General features: G+C 39.7%; 1 protein-coding gene across 4 annotated transcripts in view; it reads left to right on the forward strand.

Moving 5' to 3' along the window:
• Nucleotides 1–15,907, forward strand: part of CD99L2 (CD99 molecule like 2) — a 109,564-nt gene that overhangs the window by 74,965 nt on the left and 18,692 nt on the right. For all 4 annotated transcript variants that reach the window (XM_070462763.1, XM_020903131.2, XM_020903128.2 and 1 more), the window contains exons 2-5: nt 1,259–1,321; nt 11,616–11,684; nt 11,802–11,897; nt 13,857–13,922. In XM_070462763.1, coding sequence (XP_070318864.1) covers nt 1,259–1,321; nt 11,616–11,684; nt 11,802–11,897; nt 13,857–13,922 — 294 coding nt within the window. The remainder of the gene's footprint in view (nt 1–1,258; nt 1,322–11,615; nt 11,685–11,801; nt 11,898–13,856; nt 13,923–15,907) is intronic.

A 15,907-nucleotide genomic window follows, 5' to 3' on the forward strand; every position in this document is an offset into this window, starting at 1 on the left:
TGGATATTTATTTTATACATAGGGTCATAATCCAGTACCACTTTATTTTGCTGCTTTGAATTTTTCCAACTTTAGCCATTGAGAACTCTTTTCTGTCAGTTCTGTGCCCCTTTGACATACACCCACCAATATAAAATATTTTTAAAAGTACTTCCTAGCACTGAAGAATCTCAGATCTTATCTAGATATTTCCTGTCCCAATTCTAGAATCAGCTATGTCTCCAAGGAGGTCTGGTTCCTTTTATTGGAGAATTGTGTTTAGAAACCAAAATCTGGGTGCCAGGTGTGTTCATTGCTACTTGAGTGTTGTTGCTTCTAGACCTTTTCATCTGACAGAGCAAGGGGATGTATATCTGAATACTAACCCCATGTATATGCACATGTTTATGAATATTTCTATATATAACCACATATATACTAACCCCATGTATATGCACATGTTTATGAATATTTCTATATATAACCACATATATATATATAGCCAAACATTATTCATACTGATGTCTCCAATTCTAGTCGACTGTCACATGGATCTCTTTCTAATTCTCTCATCTGTAACCTCCCTCTCCAGCAGTGAGAAACCTGGCTTCTGTAATCTACTGTCCATTTACTTACTTGTTTAGTTTCAGTAGACGTGCAAAGTGGTTTGCTTGAGACTTAATGTATATACCCTGTGGGAAACTACATGCCTACCTAGAGGGAAGGAAAGCTGTCAAGTTCAGTAGCAATCAGGGTTGGGCAGATGGGTCCACTTGTGAGGACAAATTGTCTTGTGAAAAACTTCTGCACGGCCTTTTTTGTTATGTGTCAGATAGTAGCCTAGGTGTAGGTGCTGGGGTTGGTGGGGGGGAGCGTGTCCCAGGTTGCCAAAATGCAGAGCAGCCTTTGTATGAGAGTTGGGATGGGGTGAAAGAACTTGGCTCATTATCAAAAGTCATACTATGAAGAAGTTTTTTTCTATAAGGTTATATTAAATACTTCATTTTTCATTGACTTGAACCTTCAGTCTTCTAGTGGACTGAGGACTGGTTTTTTTTGGTTTGGTTTTGTTTTTGCTGTTGTTTTGGAATCAATAGATTGCTTGTTGAGGGATATCAATTCAGTGTATCTTTGGGTGGCTTCAACTGATTTCCTTTTGTGGCATTGTCTTCATAACACTGTCTAAAGGGAAGTGACAGTTACAAGAGTATATTAGTATTATTTTGTTTCTTTCCAAAGAGTTACATTTAAAAATCTTCTTTTTCTTTTTAATTTTCAGGATCTGGGGACACTGGTGGTTTCCGTCTGGAGGATGCAGTGGAAGGAACTACTTCAGTAAAGCGTGAGTAGTAAATCAGACTATTAAATGTAATAACAGTGCTTACTATGCACTACCCATTTAGAATACACATTCAAGGAAAACAGTAGGTGGCCTGTTTCACTTAATCAAATATAACATGGTTATTATAATTTGAATTATTTAAAAGAAAATCTGGATATTTAAAACCCTTTGTTTCCTTTGTGGAGAATACCAAAAATGTGTAATAACTGATCCAGGATTTTCTCTGACTCAAGTCATAGCCCTTGCTGGTGTGACATCCCAGCAGTGACCTCCAAGGACTAGCTTTTTCTAGCTCAGAAAAAGATACCTTGAAGTGAATAAGGGATTTGTTTCTCCTTTTAGATCTTTTTATAATGACTATTCTTTATGTGGTGTCTACATGTAACCTCTCAAATGCTAAGCTTTATCATCAATTTCTCTTTAAATTTTTCTTTCAAGGTTAAACCATTCTTTTTTCTTTTTTACTTTTCTTTTTTAAAATTTATTTTAATTGGAGGCTAATTACTTTACAGTATTGTGGTGGTTTTTGCCATACATTCACATGAATCAGCCATGGGTGTACATGTGTTCCCCATCCTGACCCTCCCTCCCACCTCCCTCCCCATCCCATCCCTCAGGGTCATCCCAGTGCACCAGCCCTGAGCACCCTGCCTCATGCATCAAACCTGGACTGGCGATCTATTTCACATATGATAATATACATGTTTCAATGCTATTCTCTCAAATCATCCCACCCTTGCCTTCTCCCAGAGTCCAGAAGTCTGTTCTTTACATCTGTGTCTCTTTTGCTGTCTCACATATAGGGTCATTGTTACCATCTTTCTAAATTCCATATATATGCATTAATATACTGTATTGGTATTTTTCTTTCTGACTTACTTCACTCTGTATAATAGGCTCCAGTTTCATCCACCTCATTAGAACTGATTCAAATGCATTCTTTTTAATAGCTGAGTAATATTCCATTGTGTATATGTACCACAGCTTTCTTATCCATTCGTCTGCTGATGGACATCTAGGTTGCTTCCATGTCTGGCTATTGTAAACAGTGCTGTGATGAACATTGGGGTACACGTGTCTCTTTCAGTTCTGTAAACCATTCTTTTAAACATGCATGAATACTTAGAAAGTAAAGCTGATACTGCCCTTGGTCCCTCCTCATCCTGTAACACCTGCTCCCATTCCCCAGAGGGAACTGCCTAAGCCAATTTGGGATATGCTGGTCCCAGCTAGTTTTCTCTGCTGTTTTGAATATCTATACACATAGGTTGTTCAGTATTTTATGTTTTACATAACATGTAGGGCTTCTTCATTTCAGTTATATGTATATATTTCACAACTTAAAAAAATTAATGTGTTGAAGACCTGAGTAAATATAGCTCTCTATAGTGGAGGTGATGGAATTCCAGTTGAACTATTTCAAATCCTGAAAGATGATGCTGTGAAAGTGCTGCACTCAATATGCCAGCAAATTTGGAAAACTCAGCAGTGGCCACAGGACTGGAAAAGGTCAGTTTTCATTCCAATCTCAAAGAAAGGCAATGCAAAGAATGCTCAAACTACCACACAATTGCACTCATCTCACATGCCAGTAAAGTAATGCTCAAAATTCTCCAAGCCAGGCTTCAGCAATACGTGAACCATGAACTTCCAGATGTTCAAGCTGGTTTTAGAAAAGGCAGAGAAACCAGAGATCAAATTGCCAACATCCACTGGATCATCGAAAAAGCAGGAGAGTTCCAGAAAAACATATATTTCTGCTTTATTGACTATGCCAAAGCCTTTGACTGTGTAGATCACAATAAACTGTGGAAAATTCTGAAAGAGATGGGAATACCAGACTACCTGACCTGCCTCTTATGGAACCTATACGCAGGTCAGGAAGCAACAGTTAGAACTGGACAGGGAACAACAGACTGGTTCCAAATAGGAAAAGGAGTATGTCAAGGCTGTATATTGTCACCCTGCTTATTTAACTTCTATGCAGAATACATCATGAGAAATGCTGGGTTGGAGGAAGCACAAGCTGGAATCAAGATTGCCGGGAGAAATATCAACAACCTCAGATATGCAGATGATACCACCCTTATGGCAGAAAGTGAAGAAGAACTAAAAAGCCTCTTGATGAAAGTGAAAGAGGAAGTGAAAAAGTTGGCTTAAAGCTCAACATTCAGAAAACTAAGATCATGGCATCCGGTCCCATCACTTCATGGCAAATAGATGGGGAAACAGTGGCAGACTTTATTTTGGGGGGCTCCAAAATCACTGCAGATGGTGACTGCAGCCATGAAATTAAAAGATGCTTACTCCTTGGAAGGAAAGTTATGACCAACCTAGACAGCATATTAAAAAGCAGAGACATTACTTTGCCAGCAAAGGTCTGTCTAGTCAAGGCTATGGTTTTTCCAGTGGTCATGTATGGATGTGAGAGTTGGACTGTAAAGAAGGCTGAGTGCCAAAGAATTGATGCTTCTGAACTGTGGTGTTGGAGAAGACTCTTGAGAGTCCCTTGGACTGCAAGGAGATCCAACCAGTCCATCCTAAAGGAGATCAGTCCTGGGTGATGCTGAAGCTGAAACTCCAATACTTTGGCCACCTCATGCGAAGAGTTGACTCATTGGAAAAGACCCTGATGCTGGGAGGGATTGGGGGCAGGAGGAGAAGGGAACGACAGAGGATGAGATGGCTGGATGGCATCACCGACTCGATGGACATGAGTTTGAGTAAACTCCGGGAGTTGGTGATGGACAGGGAGGCCTGGCGTGCTGCGATTCATGGGGTCGCAAAGAGTTGGACACGACTGAGCAACTGAACTGAACTGAACTGATGGTAGTTTCCTTTGCTACAGGCTATTGTAACAAAATACCACAGACTGGGTGATTTAAAACCACAGAAATTTGTTCACTCCCAGTTCTGGAGGCCAGAAATCCAAAATCACAGTGTTAGCAGAACATACTCCTCCTTGAAGGCTCCAGGCGAAGAATGCTTCCTTGCCTAACCTAGCTTCTGGTAGCTCCAGGTGGTCTTCAGCTTGCAGCTGCATGGCTCCTATCTCTGTCTCCATCTTCACTTGCCCTTCTCCTTCATGTGTGTGTCTTTCCCTCAGTCTTTTATAAGGACACTTTTTGTTGAATTTAGAATCTACCTGGATAATCTTGAATGATCTCATCCCAAGATCTTTACTTAATTACATCTGCAAAGACCCTTTTTTCCAAATAAGGTTACATTCATAAGATTAGTACTTGGCTATATATTTTGAGGGCCACCAATTCAGCATACTACATTTTATATCTCATACACAAACGTTTGCTTCATGAAGCTGGCATTCTAGTGGTATGGCTTCGGCCATGGCCAATGATGTTACTTCTTACTGGTAGACATGTGGTTTGTTTCTATTTTGCACAGTTACACATGGGATTTCAGTGAGTATTCTTGTCTGTTTCCTTTGTTCTCAGGTATAATGAAACTACAAGGCCAAAGGGTATATGTATTTTATACTTTAATAGATGCTGACAAATTGTTTCCAAAATGATTGTGCCATCACGTACTCTTACTGATACTGTTATGAGTACCTTTTTCCCCAGACCTTCATCATCATCAGATTTTACCAATTAAAAACATTTTACCAGTATGATGGACAACGAAGATCCTATTTTTTTGCCATTTGCATTTTCCTCTTTGAATTTTCTGTTCATATCCTTCCCCCATTTTTCTGCCAGGTTGCTTGTCTTTTTTTTCTTTCTAATGAGTATGAAAGGTCTCTTTGTATATTCAGGATTGAGAAAGGCAGGGGCTCAGAAATTAGACTGCATGTGTCTGAACTCTGCCTCTGCCACTTATCAATTGTTACCTTGAGTGACTTATCTGACTTTCTTGCACCTCCATTTCCTCATCTGTTGCATGAGGTTAATAATAATAATAAATTAGTAATAATTGTAAGAGTTCAATGAGATGGCCCCTGTGAAGTGTTTAGCTGAGGGCTTGATACCAGGGTGAGTGCTCCATCTCAGCCATTATTATTATTATTTGATTTCATTGGATGGACTTACTGTGGCTGGGCCTCTGGTGTAAGAGTCAAGCATATATGATGAATGTACACCTACTTAAACTGATCAACAAAGTCAGCATAATTCCCATCTAACCTCCAGATAGAATTTTTGCAGAAATAGGCTGATCCTAAAATTCATATGCAAATTCAAGAAACCCAGGGTAGTCAAAACTGTCTTGAAAAAGATGTTGGCAGACTCACACTTCCAAATTTCAGAGCTTACTACAAAGCTGCAGTAATCAAGATAGTGTGGTATTTATCACAAAGGTAGACATTACTCAGTGGAATAGAATTGAGAGTCTAGAGATGAACTATTATATCTGTAGCCAGCTGAATTTTGACCAAGGTGCTGAGACTGTTCAGTGGGGGAAGTAATGGTCTCTTCAATAAATGGTGTTGGGACAATTGGATATCCACATACAAAAAGTGAATTTGGACCCCTGCCTCACACCTTAAACAAAAATTAACTCAAAATGGGCCATATACCTAAAAATGAACTTCTAAGAGATTTATAGTTTTGTGTATGGTGTGAGGTGAGAGCCTTGAGCATTCTCAGGCCTTTCCTGAGCACTTCCATAGTCTTATACTTGCAGGTGGACTTTTAGTTTCCCAGGAAAATCAATATAGTTAATAACAGTAATGGTTTTAATGAAATCATTTAACATCTCCAAAACCAAACACAACCAAACAATAAAACAAGCATAGTACATGTAAACACACCCCCAATTCAAAGGTTTGTTAATTTCCTGATGGAGGGCTTTTTAATATTTCTGTCCCTTTCTCAGTTGTGTGCCAGCCCGTCTGATCTTCATCAGCACCCATTAGCCAGTGTGTCTGGGACCCATAGGACCACAAAAACATGTATCTTTGGTGGAATGGTATCCTTCAAAACCAGGTCACTCTGCCATCCTTTTTTTTCTATCTTAGCTTGCTTCTCATGCAACTGAGGTTTCGGAGAGATAGGCCCATCCATCTCTCCTTGGCTTAGCTGTTTTTCCAGTTGGAGAACATTTCTCCTTTTTCCATTGTATATTTCTTATTGAAAGAGTCCCTGACACCTTGGTCAGGGTATTTATATGTGACATCCATTCATCCATATTGAACAATGTTTTATCGGGTGCTTGCTTGTTGCCAGGCACTTCCCCAGGAGCTGGACATGCCACGTGGACTAGGTCGTTGCCCTCAGGGAGCTCTTTTCTCCAGAAGGACACAGTACATATAACAATTTCAGATGTTATGGAGTGCGCTGAAGCAGATGCAATAGGGTGATGGGACAGGGAGGGCCCAAAATCGGGGTGATGACTTTAGATTAAGCAGTAGAGGCCTCTCGCAGGAAAGGTGATATGCAGGAGCAAGGGAAGAGCCTTCAAGGCCAAGGGATCAGCTCTGCGAGCTGCGAGGCAGCAAAGAACCCCAGAGTCTGGGGCCTAGAAGGTGGCCTGTGTGGCTAGAGCTTGGACAATGTTGGAGAAAAGGAGGAACAGTTGGCAGGGGCTGGATCATTTAGGGTGTTAGCAGGTATGGTGACCAATTTATTATAAGTACAAGGGGAAGCTCCTGGCATATTTTTTAAAGCTTTATTTAGAGATAATTCCCATATCATACAACTCACCTATTTAAAACATACAATTTGGTGTTTTCTGGTGTATTCACACAGTTGTGCATCCATCACCATAGCCAATTTTAGAGCATTTCTATCACCTTAGAAGAAACCTTGTTCTCTTCCCTTAGTGCCTCCTGATTCCTTAATTCTTCCCCTCCCCTAGAGCCCCTGGCAACCACCAATCTCCTTCCTGTCTCCCTGCATTTCCTTGTTCTGGGACATGTCAGTGGAGTCATATAATGTGTAGACTTACATTTGGCTTCTTTCACTTGGAGTAACACTTTCAAGGTTCACCATTTTGGTTTCAGAGTTTTGTCCTTTCCTCTCCCCTGCCTTCACACCCTCTTCCCTCATCTCTCCGTTTTTCGCTGTGTGTGCAATCCTCTCACAGGGGGACCCACTTTTTCTTTTGTCAAATCAAGCTTCTTATGAGTGCCCCGATTTTCTCTGAATGCCATTGGCACTGTCATGGAGCCACACCCAGGGGAAGTGGCCCAGCTGATTGACTGTTTGGTTGGGGCACACCTTACAAAGAAGCGCTCCCAGCAGGAGTGCGCTGTTGCTGGCCACATTCACTGAGCATCAGAGAATCCTTGTTAAGTTTGTCATTTTGAGTGAGGCTTCACAGAAACAGCTGACTTTATTTTAGGAGCTCACTGCTTTGATGACCTTGGCTTACTCTTCTAATTCCTTGATAAGTAGCTAGACTTTGCTCATCTCAATTGTTGATGAGAATAAATCCCATTTAAAAGCTCATGAGAAGAAAATCTGAAGTTAATGGTGTCTTAAAAAGTACACAAATCCAACATCATGCTCTGCATCACCGCAGGCTCAGGCCCTGACAGAGCAGCTGGTTCCCTAGACATACAAGGAACACATACTCTTGAACTGGCACCTGTAGTTCTTCAGAGAAACCAGGCTCCTCCAGAAACTGGGAGTAGCAGGGTAGAGTTCCACAAAGTCGTCATGATCACAACACTATGGCACAGCTTAAGGATAGACATGTAGATCAATTGAACAGAAATTAGAGTCCCAAATAAACCCTTAACATCTATGTTTTTTTCAAGCTGGAACAAATATTTTTTACACAATAGCTGTATGAATCATATGGATTTTAAGCTAATAATACGTAAGTCACAATTGCTTTTCTGAATATTGCACAAATAGTGGTTTCGGTAATGTCATTTCTCTTTCCTAACTATGTGTGTGCTAAGTTGGCTTCAGTGGTGTCTGACTCTTTGCAACCTTATGAACTGTAGCCTGCCGGGCTCCTCTGTCATGGAAATAATCCTGGAGTGGGTTGCCATTTCCTACTCCAGGGGATCTTCCTGACCCAGGGATCAAACCTGCATCTCTTATGTCTCCTGCATTGGCAGGAGGGTTCTTTACCACTAGCACCACCTGGGAAGCTGTATTCCTAACTATACATATCACCATAATACAAGATATACATAAGGAGCCTCATTTAGACAGGTAAGCTGTATTTCTTCATTTTTTAAAATTTGTATTTCATATTGGAGGATAGTTAATTAATAATGATGTTAGTTATAGGTGTACAGTAAAGTGATTCACTTATACCCATATAAATATCCATTATTTTTCAAATTATTTTCCCATTTAGGTTATTATAGAATATTGAGAGTTCCCTGTGCTATACAGTAGGTCCTTGTTGGTTATCTATTTTGTACTTCTTCATTTTACAGGTACAAAGTCAAATGGAAAATATAGATATAAAACTATCTCTAAACTGATGATGTAGAGTTTTTTTTTTTTTAATACACAATGACAGCATGTATCACTTGTGGTTCCCTTACCATAAAAATCCATCTACTAATTTGGCCTTCACATTTAAGTAGGCATTAAACTTCACATTGAAGTGTACCCAACGCCTTCCCAAGGGAGAACCTCTTTGAGATCCTGATTTCCATTCTTTTGGATATATATCCAGAAGTAGAAACATCTGTTTAGATCTTCTACCCTTTTTTGATTGGGTTGTTTATTTTTTGTTAGGGCTAATTTTAATTTTTTTGAGAAATCTCCATACTGTTTTCCATAGTGGTTGCACCTTTTACATTCCCACTGACAGTGTACAAGGAGTTCCTTTTTCTCCACATCCTCATCAACACATTTATCTTTTTTTTCGATAGTTGTCTTCCCAACAGGTATGAGATGATGTCTCATTGTGGTTTTGATTTGCATTTCCCTGATAATTAGTGATGTGGGGATCTTTTCATGTACTCGATGGCCATTTGTATGTTTTCTTTGGAGAAATGTCATAAGTCCTTTGCCCATTTTTTTAATTGAAGTATAGTTGATGTACAATATTATGTAAGTTACAGGTGTACAATATAGTGATTCACAATTTTTAAAGGTTATACTCCATTTATAGTTATTATAAAATATTGGCTATATTCCTGTGTTGTACAATATATCCTTGTAGCTTATTTTATACATAATAGTTTGTACCTCTTAATCCCCTACCCCTATCTTTTTCCTCCCCCTTCTCTCTCCCCACTGGTAACTACTAGTTTGTTCTCTGTGAGTCTGTTTCTGTTTTTTTTATTATATTCACTAGTTCTATTTTTTAGATTCCACATATAAGTGATACAGTATTTGTCTATCTGACTTACTACACTTAGCATAATACCATCTAAGTCCTTCTGTGTTGTTACAAATGGCAAAATTTCATTCTTTTTTTATGGTTTCCATATCTTTAGCTATTGTAAATAATGCAGCTATGAACATTGCTGTGCATGTATTTTTTTGGATTAGTGTTTTGGGTTTTTCTTTTTGAAATACACACAGGAGTGAAATTGCTGGATCATATAGTAGTTCTATTTTTAGTTTTTTGAGAACCCTCCATACTATTTTCCATAGCGGCTGCCCCAATTTACATTCCAGCAGCAGTGCACATGGGTTCCCTTTTCTTCACATTCTTGCCAACAATTTTTTGTGGTCTTTTTGATGATAGTCATTCTGACAGATGTGAGGGTAATCATTGTGGTTTTGATTGGCATTTGCCTGATGATTAGTGATGTGTCTCTTTTCATGTGTCTATTGGCCATCTACATTCCTCTTTTGGAAAAAAAAAAGTCTGTTCAGTTTTTCTGCCTATTTTTAAATCAGGTTGTTTGTTGTTCTGTTGTTGAGCTGTGTGAGCTGTTTATATATTTGTATGTTAGTCCCTTATTGATCAAATCATCTGTGAATATTTTCTCTCATTCAGTAGGTTGTCTTTTCATTTTGTCAATGGTTTACTTTCATATGATGTAAGTTTTAGTATGTTATGTTTTTATTTTCATTCATCTCAGTGTATTTTATGATTTCCTTTGTGAGTTCTTCTTTGACCCATTGTTATTAGAAGTGTACTGTGTAATTTCCATATAACTGGAAATTTTTCAAATGGTCTTCTGTTAATGATTTCTGTTTTCATTCCATTGTGGCTGGAGAACACAATTTGTATGATTTCAGACTTAAAATATATTGAGATGTGTTTTGAAGCCTAGCATGTGGTCTGTCTTGGAGAATGTCCCATGTGCAATTGAGTAGAATGTATTTCCTGCTTGAGGGGATGTGTTCTATAGATGCCTGGTAGATCTGGTTGATTTACAGTTTTGCTCAAATCTTGTATTTCCTTTTTGTTCTATATATGATTGAAAGGATTATATTGAGATCTCCAATTATTATTGTTGAACTGTCTTACGTTCCCTTCAATTTTGTCATGTTTTGCTTTGTATATTTTGGGGACTCTATTGTAAGGTGCACATATATTTAAAATTTTATGTCTTACTGCTGTGTTTATCCTTTTTTTTTTTTCATTTATATTTATTAGTTGGAGGCTAATTACTTTACAATATTGTAGTGGTTTTTGCCATACATTGACATGAATCAGCCATGGGTGTACATGTGTTCCCCATCCTGAACCCCCCTCCCACCTCCCTCCCCATCCTATCCCTCTGGGTCATCCCAGTGCACCAGCCCTGAGCACTTATCTCATGCATCCAACCTGGACTGGCTTTTTTTTAATTCTGTTTTTAAACAGCATAGTCTTGTTGCTTAAGGAAAGAAAGTATTGTAAAATTATGCATGGCATGTCTTGTAATTGATGTGAAAACAAGTCCACAATTTTAAAGGAATATGGTTGAGCTGAAAGACCTAGTATTACAGCAGTAACCACACTTATATAAAACATTTTGTTGGTGTTAGAACCACTTTCAGTTTATGAGACACTCCCATACTCAACTGGGAACATAATGTTACTTCATCCCTGGGTGGTGTTATCTGTGATGACGGTATCAGGTTAAGAGTGGTGGGAACCAAGGCTTGGAGCTCTCAGGGGTTGTGCTCAAGCTCTGGAACCTCCTGAAGCATGTGGTCATCTCCTGTAGACGTGGGCTCAAGTCCCAGCTCCACTAATGAGCAGATTAATCAAATGTGGGATCACATCCATCTCACCACCCATCCTCTGAAGAAAAGCGAGCAGAATTCGTTTCATCTGAACCTTGCTCCATCTCTTGGTCATCCTTGGAGGGAACTCAAGGACCAAGAGTGCTGAGCTCATGCTGTGACTTCCTGACCATGCCATGGCTGCTGTGTGTTGTTGCTAAATGTGCTCCTCTTACTGTCTCCCTTTTCCCTTTTAGAGAGATGGGACCGTGTCACCACCACAACCAGGAGACCCGGAGCAACCAGAGCTCCAGCAAAGCCTGCAGGTAACACGGCTGTTCTGAGCAGGGCACAAAAGACAGATTCCGTGGAGCTCGTTGTGGGGTGGTGTCCAAATGAGTGACCTATGATTTAACCAACTGACTTTCTCGTTTATGTCTTAGGGCCCCCTGCAGAAGATGATTTTAACTTGGCTGATGCCTTGGATGATCAAAATGATCGTGATCATGACCGCAAAAAGCCAAGTGTGGGAGGAGGAGGTAAGTCCAAGTTGGCCCAGGCCAGCACTGTAGCTCCCTGGTCCGGGTGTAGCTCCTTAAGTATAATAGCCCACAGAGCTACTCCTCCTGGCCTGGCAGGGCTGGGGGTACTTCAAGGCCCAGCAGGACCTGACAGCAGTGGCTGACAAACATTTTGGTCTCAGGACTCACCAAGTTATTGAGGATCTCTGTTGAGATGTAGGTCACATCTATTGATATTTATCATCTTATATTAAACCTAAAACTAGAAAAATGAACTAAGCATGAACAACAATAAACATACATGTTAACATAAATAGCACATTTTATGAGAAATAACTATGGCAAGATAAAAAGACAACTTAGGAAAAGTGGCATCATTGTACGCTTTTGCAGATTTCTATAATGTGTATCTTAGTAGAAGAGCTAGACTCTCACATTTCCTGATTGACTCACTTGTGATATGTTGTTATGGTTGTGTATCTGAAGGAGATCTGGCCTCATAATAGGTATGATGTTGTAAGGGGAAGAATATTTTAATAGACTTTTCAGATCACTGATTAGTATCATTTTTTTGATAAGACACCCAAACTTGGCCACTGGTTGTTTCTTACAGGTTAAGTGCAGTGTATAATATGAAACCATAGCAATGAATTTTCCAAACTCAATTTTATTAAATTCCACAGGGACTCTCTAGTACTTTTTAATGGAACTTTTACCCGTTTTGTGCATTACACTTTGGTCATTTGGAAAATATTGATGTTCTGAGGTCTTTTGAGCTTCAAATAAAGCCTTATTTCATTATGCAGTGCCCGAAATTCACATTTGTTAATATCACCACCCATCTCATTAGAAAAAGTCTTTACATATTGGAAAGCTGTTAAACTCACAGTGGTAGATATAGATTTTTCAAAATTCTCTTTTTTGTTTGAAATTTTATCACTGGCAACAAATATTTCCAGTGGTGTTCTTTAAAGGGACAGCCCCATTTTATTCATTTTCAAGAAAACATCTGCCAAATACTCAAGTCGCCATAACCATAGTTAGCACATCGTTCGTTCTTTCTGGTAAAAGTGATCTTCCATGACAGAAAGTAGCTAATACAAGGCAAAATTGAAACAGTCACACATGTGCTTTTTTGAGACAACTATAGGACTTTGGAGTGGAACAGAAATGCTTTAAGCATGCTTCCCATTTCATCACACAGAATGTAAAAAGATGTGTACTCAATGGTTGAGCTATAATAAAATAACTTTTTTGGTTTCCTTGTATTAGTTTTCTTTTGTCACATGACAGATTATCACAAATGGTTTCCTTTGGTGAGAAGTTCAGCAACAGCTAAGCTCAGTTTTCTCTTCAGGGCCTCAGGCAGCTGCAGTCATAGTGTCATTTGGGTCTGGGGTCTTGGCTGAGTTTGGGTTGTCATCCAAGCTTGTGTGCTTGTTGGGAGAGAACCATTATCCTTGCAGTTCTAGAATGAATGGTTGCTTGCTTCTTTAAAGCCACCAGGGGGAAAACAGAGATGAAACAGGGAGAGAAGGGAAACGGGGCAGGGGTGGAGGTGGGGAAGACTGAGTCTATTGCTTCTAGTGCATCACCTCAGGAAGGGGTCAGCTGTATTTTGAAGGCCTCACTTGATTAAGTTCAAGCCCCCCAGGAAAGTCTCCCTTTTGATTAATGTGAAGTCAAACTGATCTGGTTACTGTGGAGTCCCTTCACCTCAGCATATAATATCAGCTAATCACGGGGTGAAGCCATCCCATGCACGGTCCCCCTGCACTCAAAGTCAGGGGATGCTGGGGTGTATACACTGTGGGGGAGGGATTCTGGGGGCCCCTTGAGAGTCTTGCCTACCGCATTCATCACAGCCCCTGTTCAGTGTCAGTCACTTTCTGGAGATGTTAGACAACATTAAATAACAGATTGCTTGTCACTGAGAAATGTTTTTGGGCACTGAGATGTGTGTTTCGTTTTCTCCAGGTTTTTCAGACAAGGATCTTGAAGACCTAGTAGGGGGTGGTGACTACAAACCTGACAAGGGTAAAGGTAGGAGCATTGATTTGTCCAAATGCCTTATTCTCACTAAAGACAGGATTACACAGCAGCAAGGTTGGGAGAGTGGATCTCGCCCAGCCTCTGGGGCTTCACTTGGAATGATGGCTGTGCAGCTCGGTGGGTGGGTGGGGGGGTTTACAAGACTCTTTGGAAAAGCCACATATTTCCCCTGATGTTCCTTAAGCCACGGCACTGCACAGGATAATGTGTCCATTACTAGCAGATGCCATTTGCCAGTTGGCACCAGTTATTGTACCTGAGGTCTGGGGACTTGTTGGGCACAGCCTTCCCAACCTGGGGAGCCTGTCACTCTTGGGATGGGAGGAGCGAATCTCATCTTGAGAAGAATTATTTTTAAGACACCTATAGCAAGTCAAATATCTTTTAAAATATCTTTTGATTTTGAAATAGTTTAAGGCTCATAAGAAGTTGTAAAACTAACTAAATAAATAAATTGTTCAGGAAAATTCCTGTGTACCCTTCACCCAGCTTCTCCTGATATCTTAAAACTATAGTTATGTTGTCAAAACCAGGAAGCTGACACTGGTACATTGCTATTATTAAGTAATATATAGACCTTACTCAGATTTCATCAGATTTTGTATATACTCGTGTGTGTGTGTTGTGTGTGTGTGTACACATGCACTTGTGGGTCGATGACATTTTATCACGTGTAGATTTGAGTGACTGCAACTACAGTCAGGACACAGAACTGTTCTATCACTACAGAGAAACCACCTCCTGTCAGCCCTTCATAGGGACACCCTCCTCCAAGGCCAAATACTTTTCATTGCCTCCAAGTCATGCAAAGATTTAAACCTTTAATCTTAATATGTTGTCAAGATCTGATCCTAGTATGGAGACAGTGTTAGCCAGACTTGATGTGGCAAAATTACTTGTGGTTGTAACTTGTTCTGGTGATATGTTATAACTCATCATTAATGATGGAAATTTTTACAGTTGTAATTGTGATGGTAACATGTTGTGATGCTAAGTTGTAGCTGTAGCATTTTGTGGTGATTCCCTGTTGTAGTTGAGACTGTGGTTGTGAGTATAACAAATTCTGAGTGTAACATGTCATGAGTATATCTAGTGTCAGCCTGCTACATTCCCCATAGTTCAGGCTGTGTGCCTTTCATGTGGGAACAGTGTTGTCTTCTGATTAAAGGATACTGTAGTCAAATCAGTCCTTCAGAACACCTTTCCAAACAGTTCCATTTTGAATAAAAAGCTCTGAAAACCTCTAAATGAAACTCACAGGCGTCAGGAGAACATGGAACATTTAAAGGGCAAACCCAGCAAATTAGCCAATTACTCCCAGTGACAAATGGTATTTCCAGATGGTGAGAAGAGAGCAGTAGCAGAGTGTGTAAGCATGCACACAAATGAAAGTCTGAGTGACATGTCAGGGGATTTCCTTATTAGCAAGGAAGAAATGTTAGGAAATTCTTTAATTAGGCTCATATTTGAACTTCTCTTGTAAAGAATAATCAATTGTTAGCATAAGTTATACCTTCTGTCATTATAGGTGTCAGACAAAAGAAAATAGAGTCTGGGCAAAAAAATATGAGTGTGAAACTGAAACATAGGTTATGATAAGAACATGATGAAATTCTCATACACCCTCCTCTATGCAAACATGCTAATGCCATGTATGAAGATAAAACATTACGTTTAAATAAATGTTGATCTTCAATATAAAACAATCCTAATTAATGAATTTTCTAACCTTGAGTTTTAGCACTTAGACTCAACCATCATTTTGGAGTGTATTTCTGAAGTAGTATGTTATCTGTCATATATTTTTTTCTCAAGAAAACATTTTTAATGGCCCTATAGGGAAAACACGGAGAATCTCTCATCAACAGGTCCCATCAGCCCTGGTGCCATCAGCCTCTTCCTAGTATTTTCACTGACTTCATCTCTTCATTGTCCCCTCTGTGGTCTGTTCCTCAGCGTATGCAAGCCTCTACTCC

This window comes from Odocoileus virginianus, unplaced genomic scaffold, assembly GCF_023699985.2.
Source record: "Odocoileus virginianus isolate 20LAN1187 ecotype Illinois unplaced genomic scaffold, Ovbor_1.2 Unplaced_Scaffold_13, whole genome shotgun sequence".
In the NCBI taxonomy this organism is placed as follows: domain Eukaryota; kingdom Metazoa; phylum Chordata; class Mammalia; order Artiodactyla; family Cervidae; genus Odocoileus; species Odocoileus virginianus.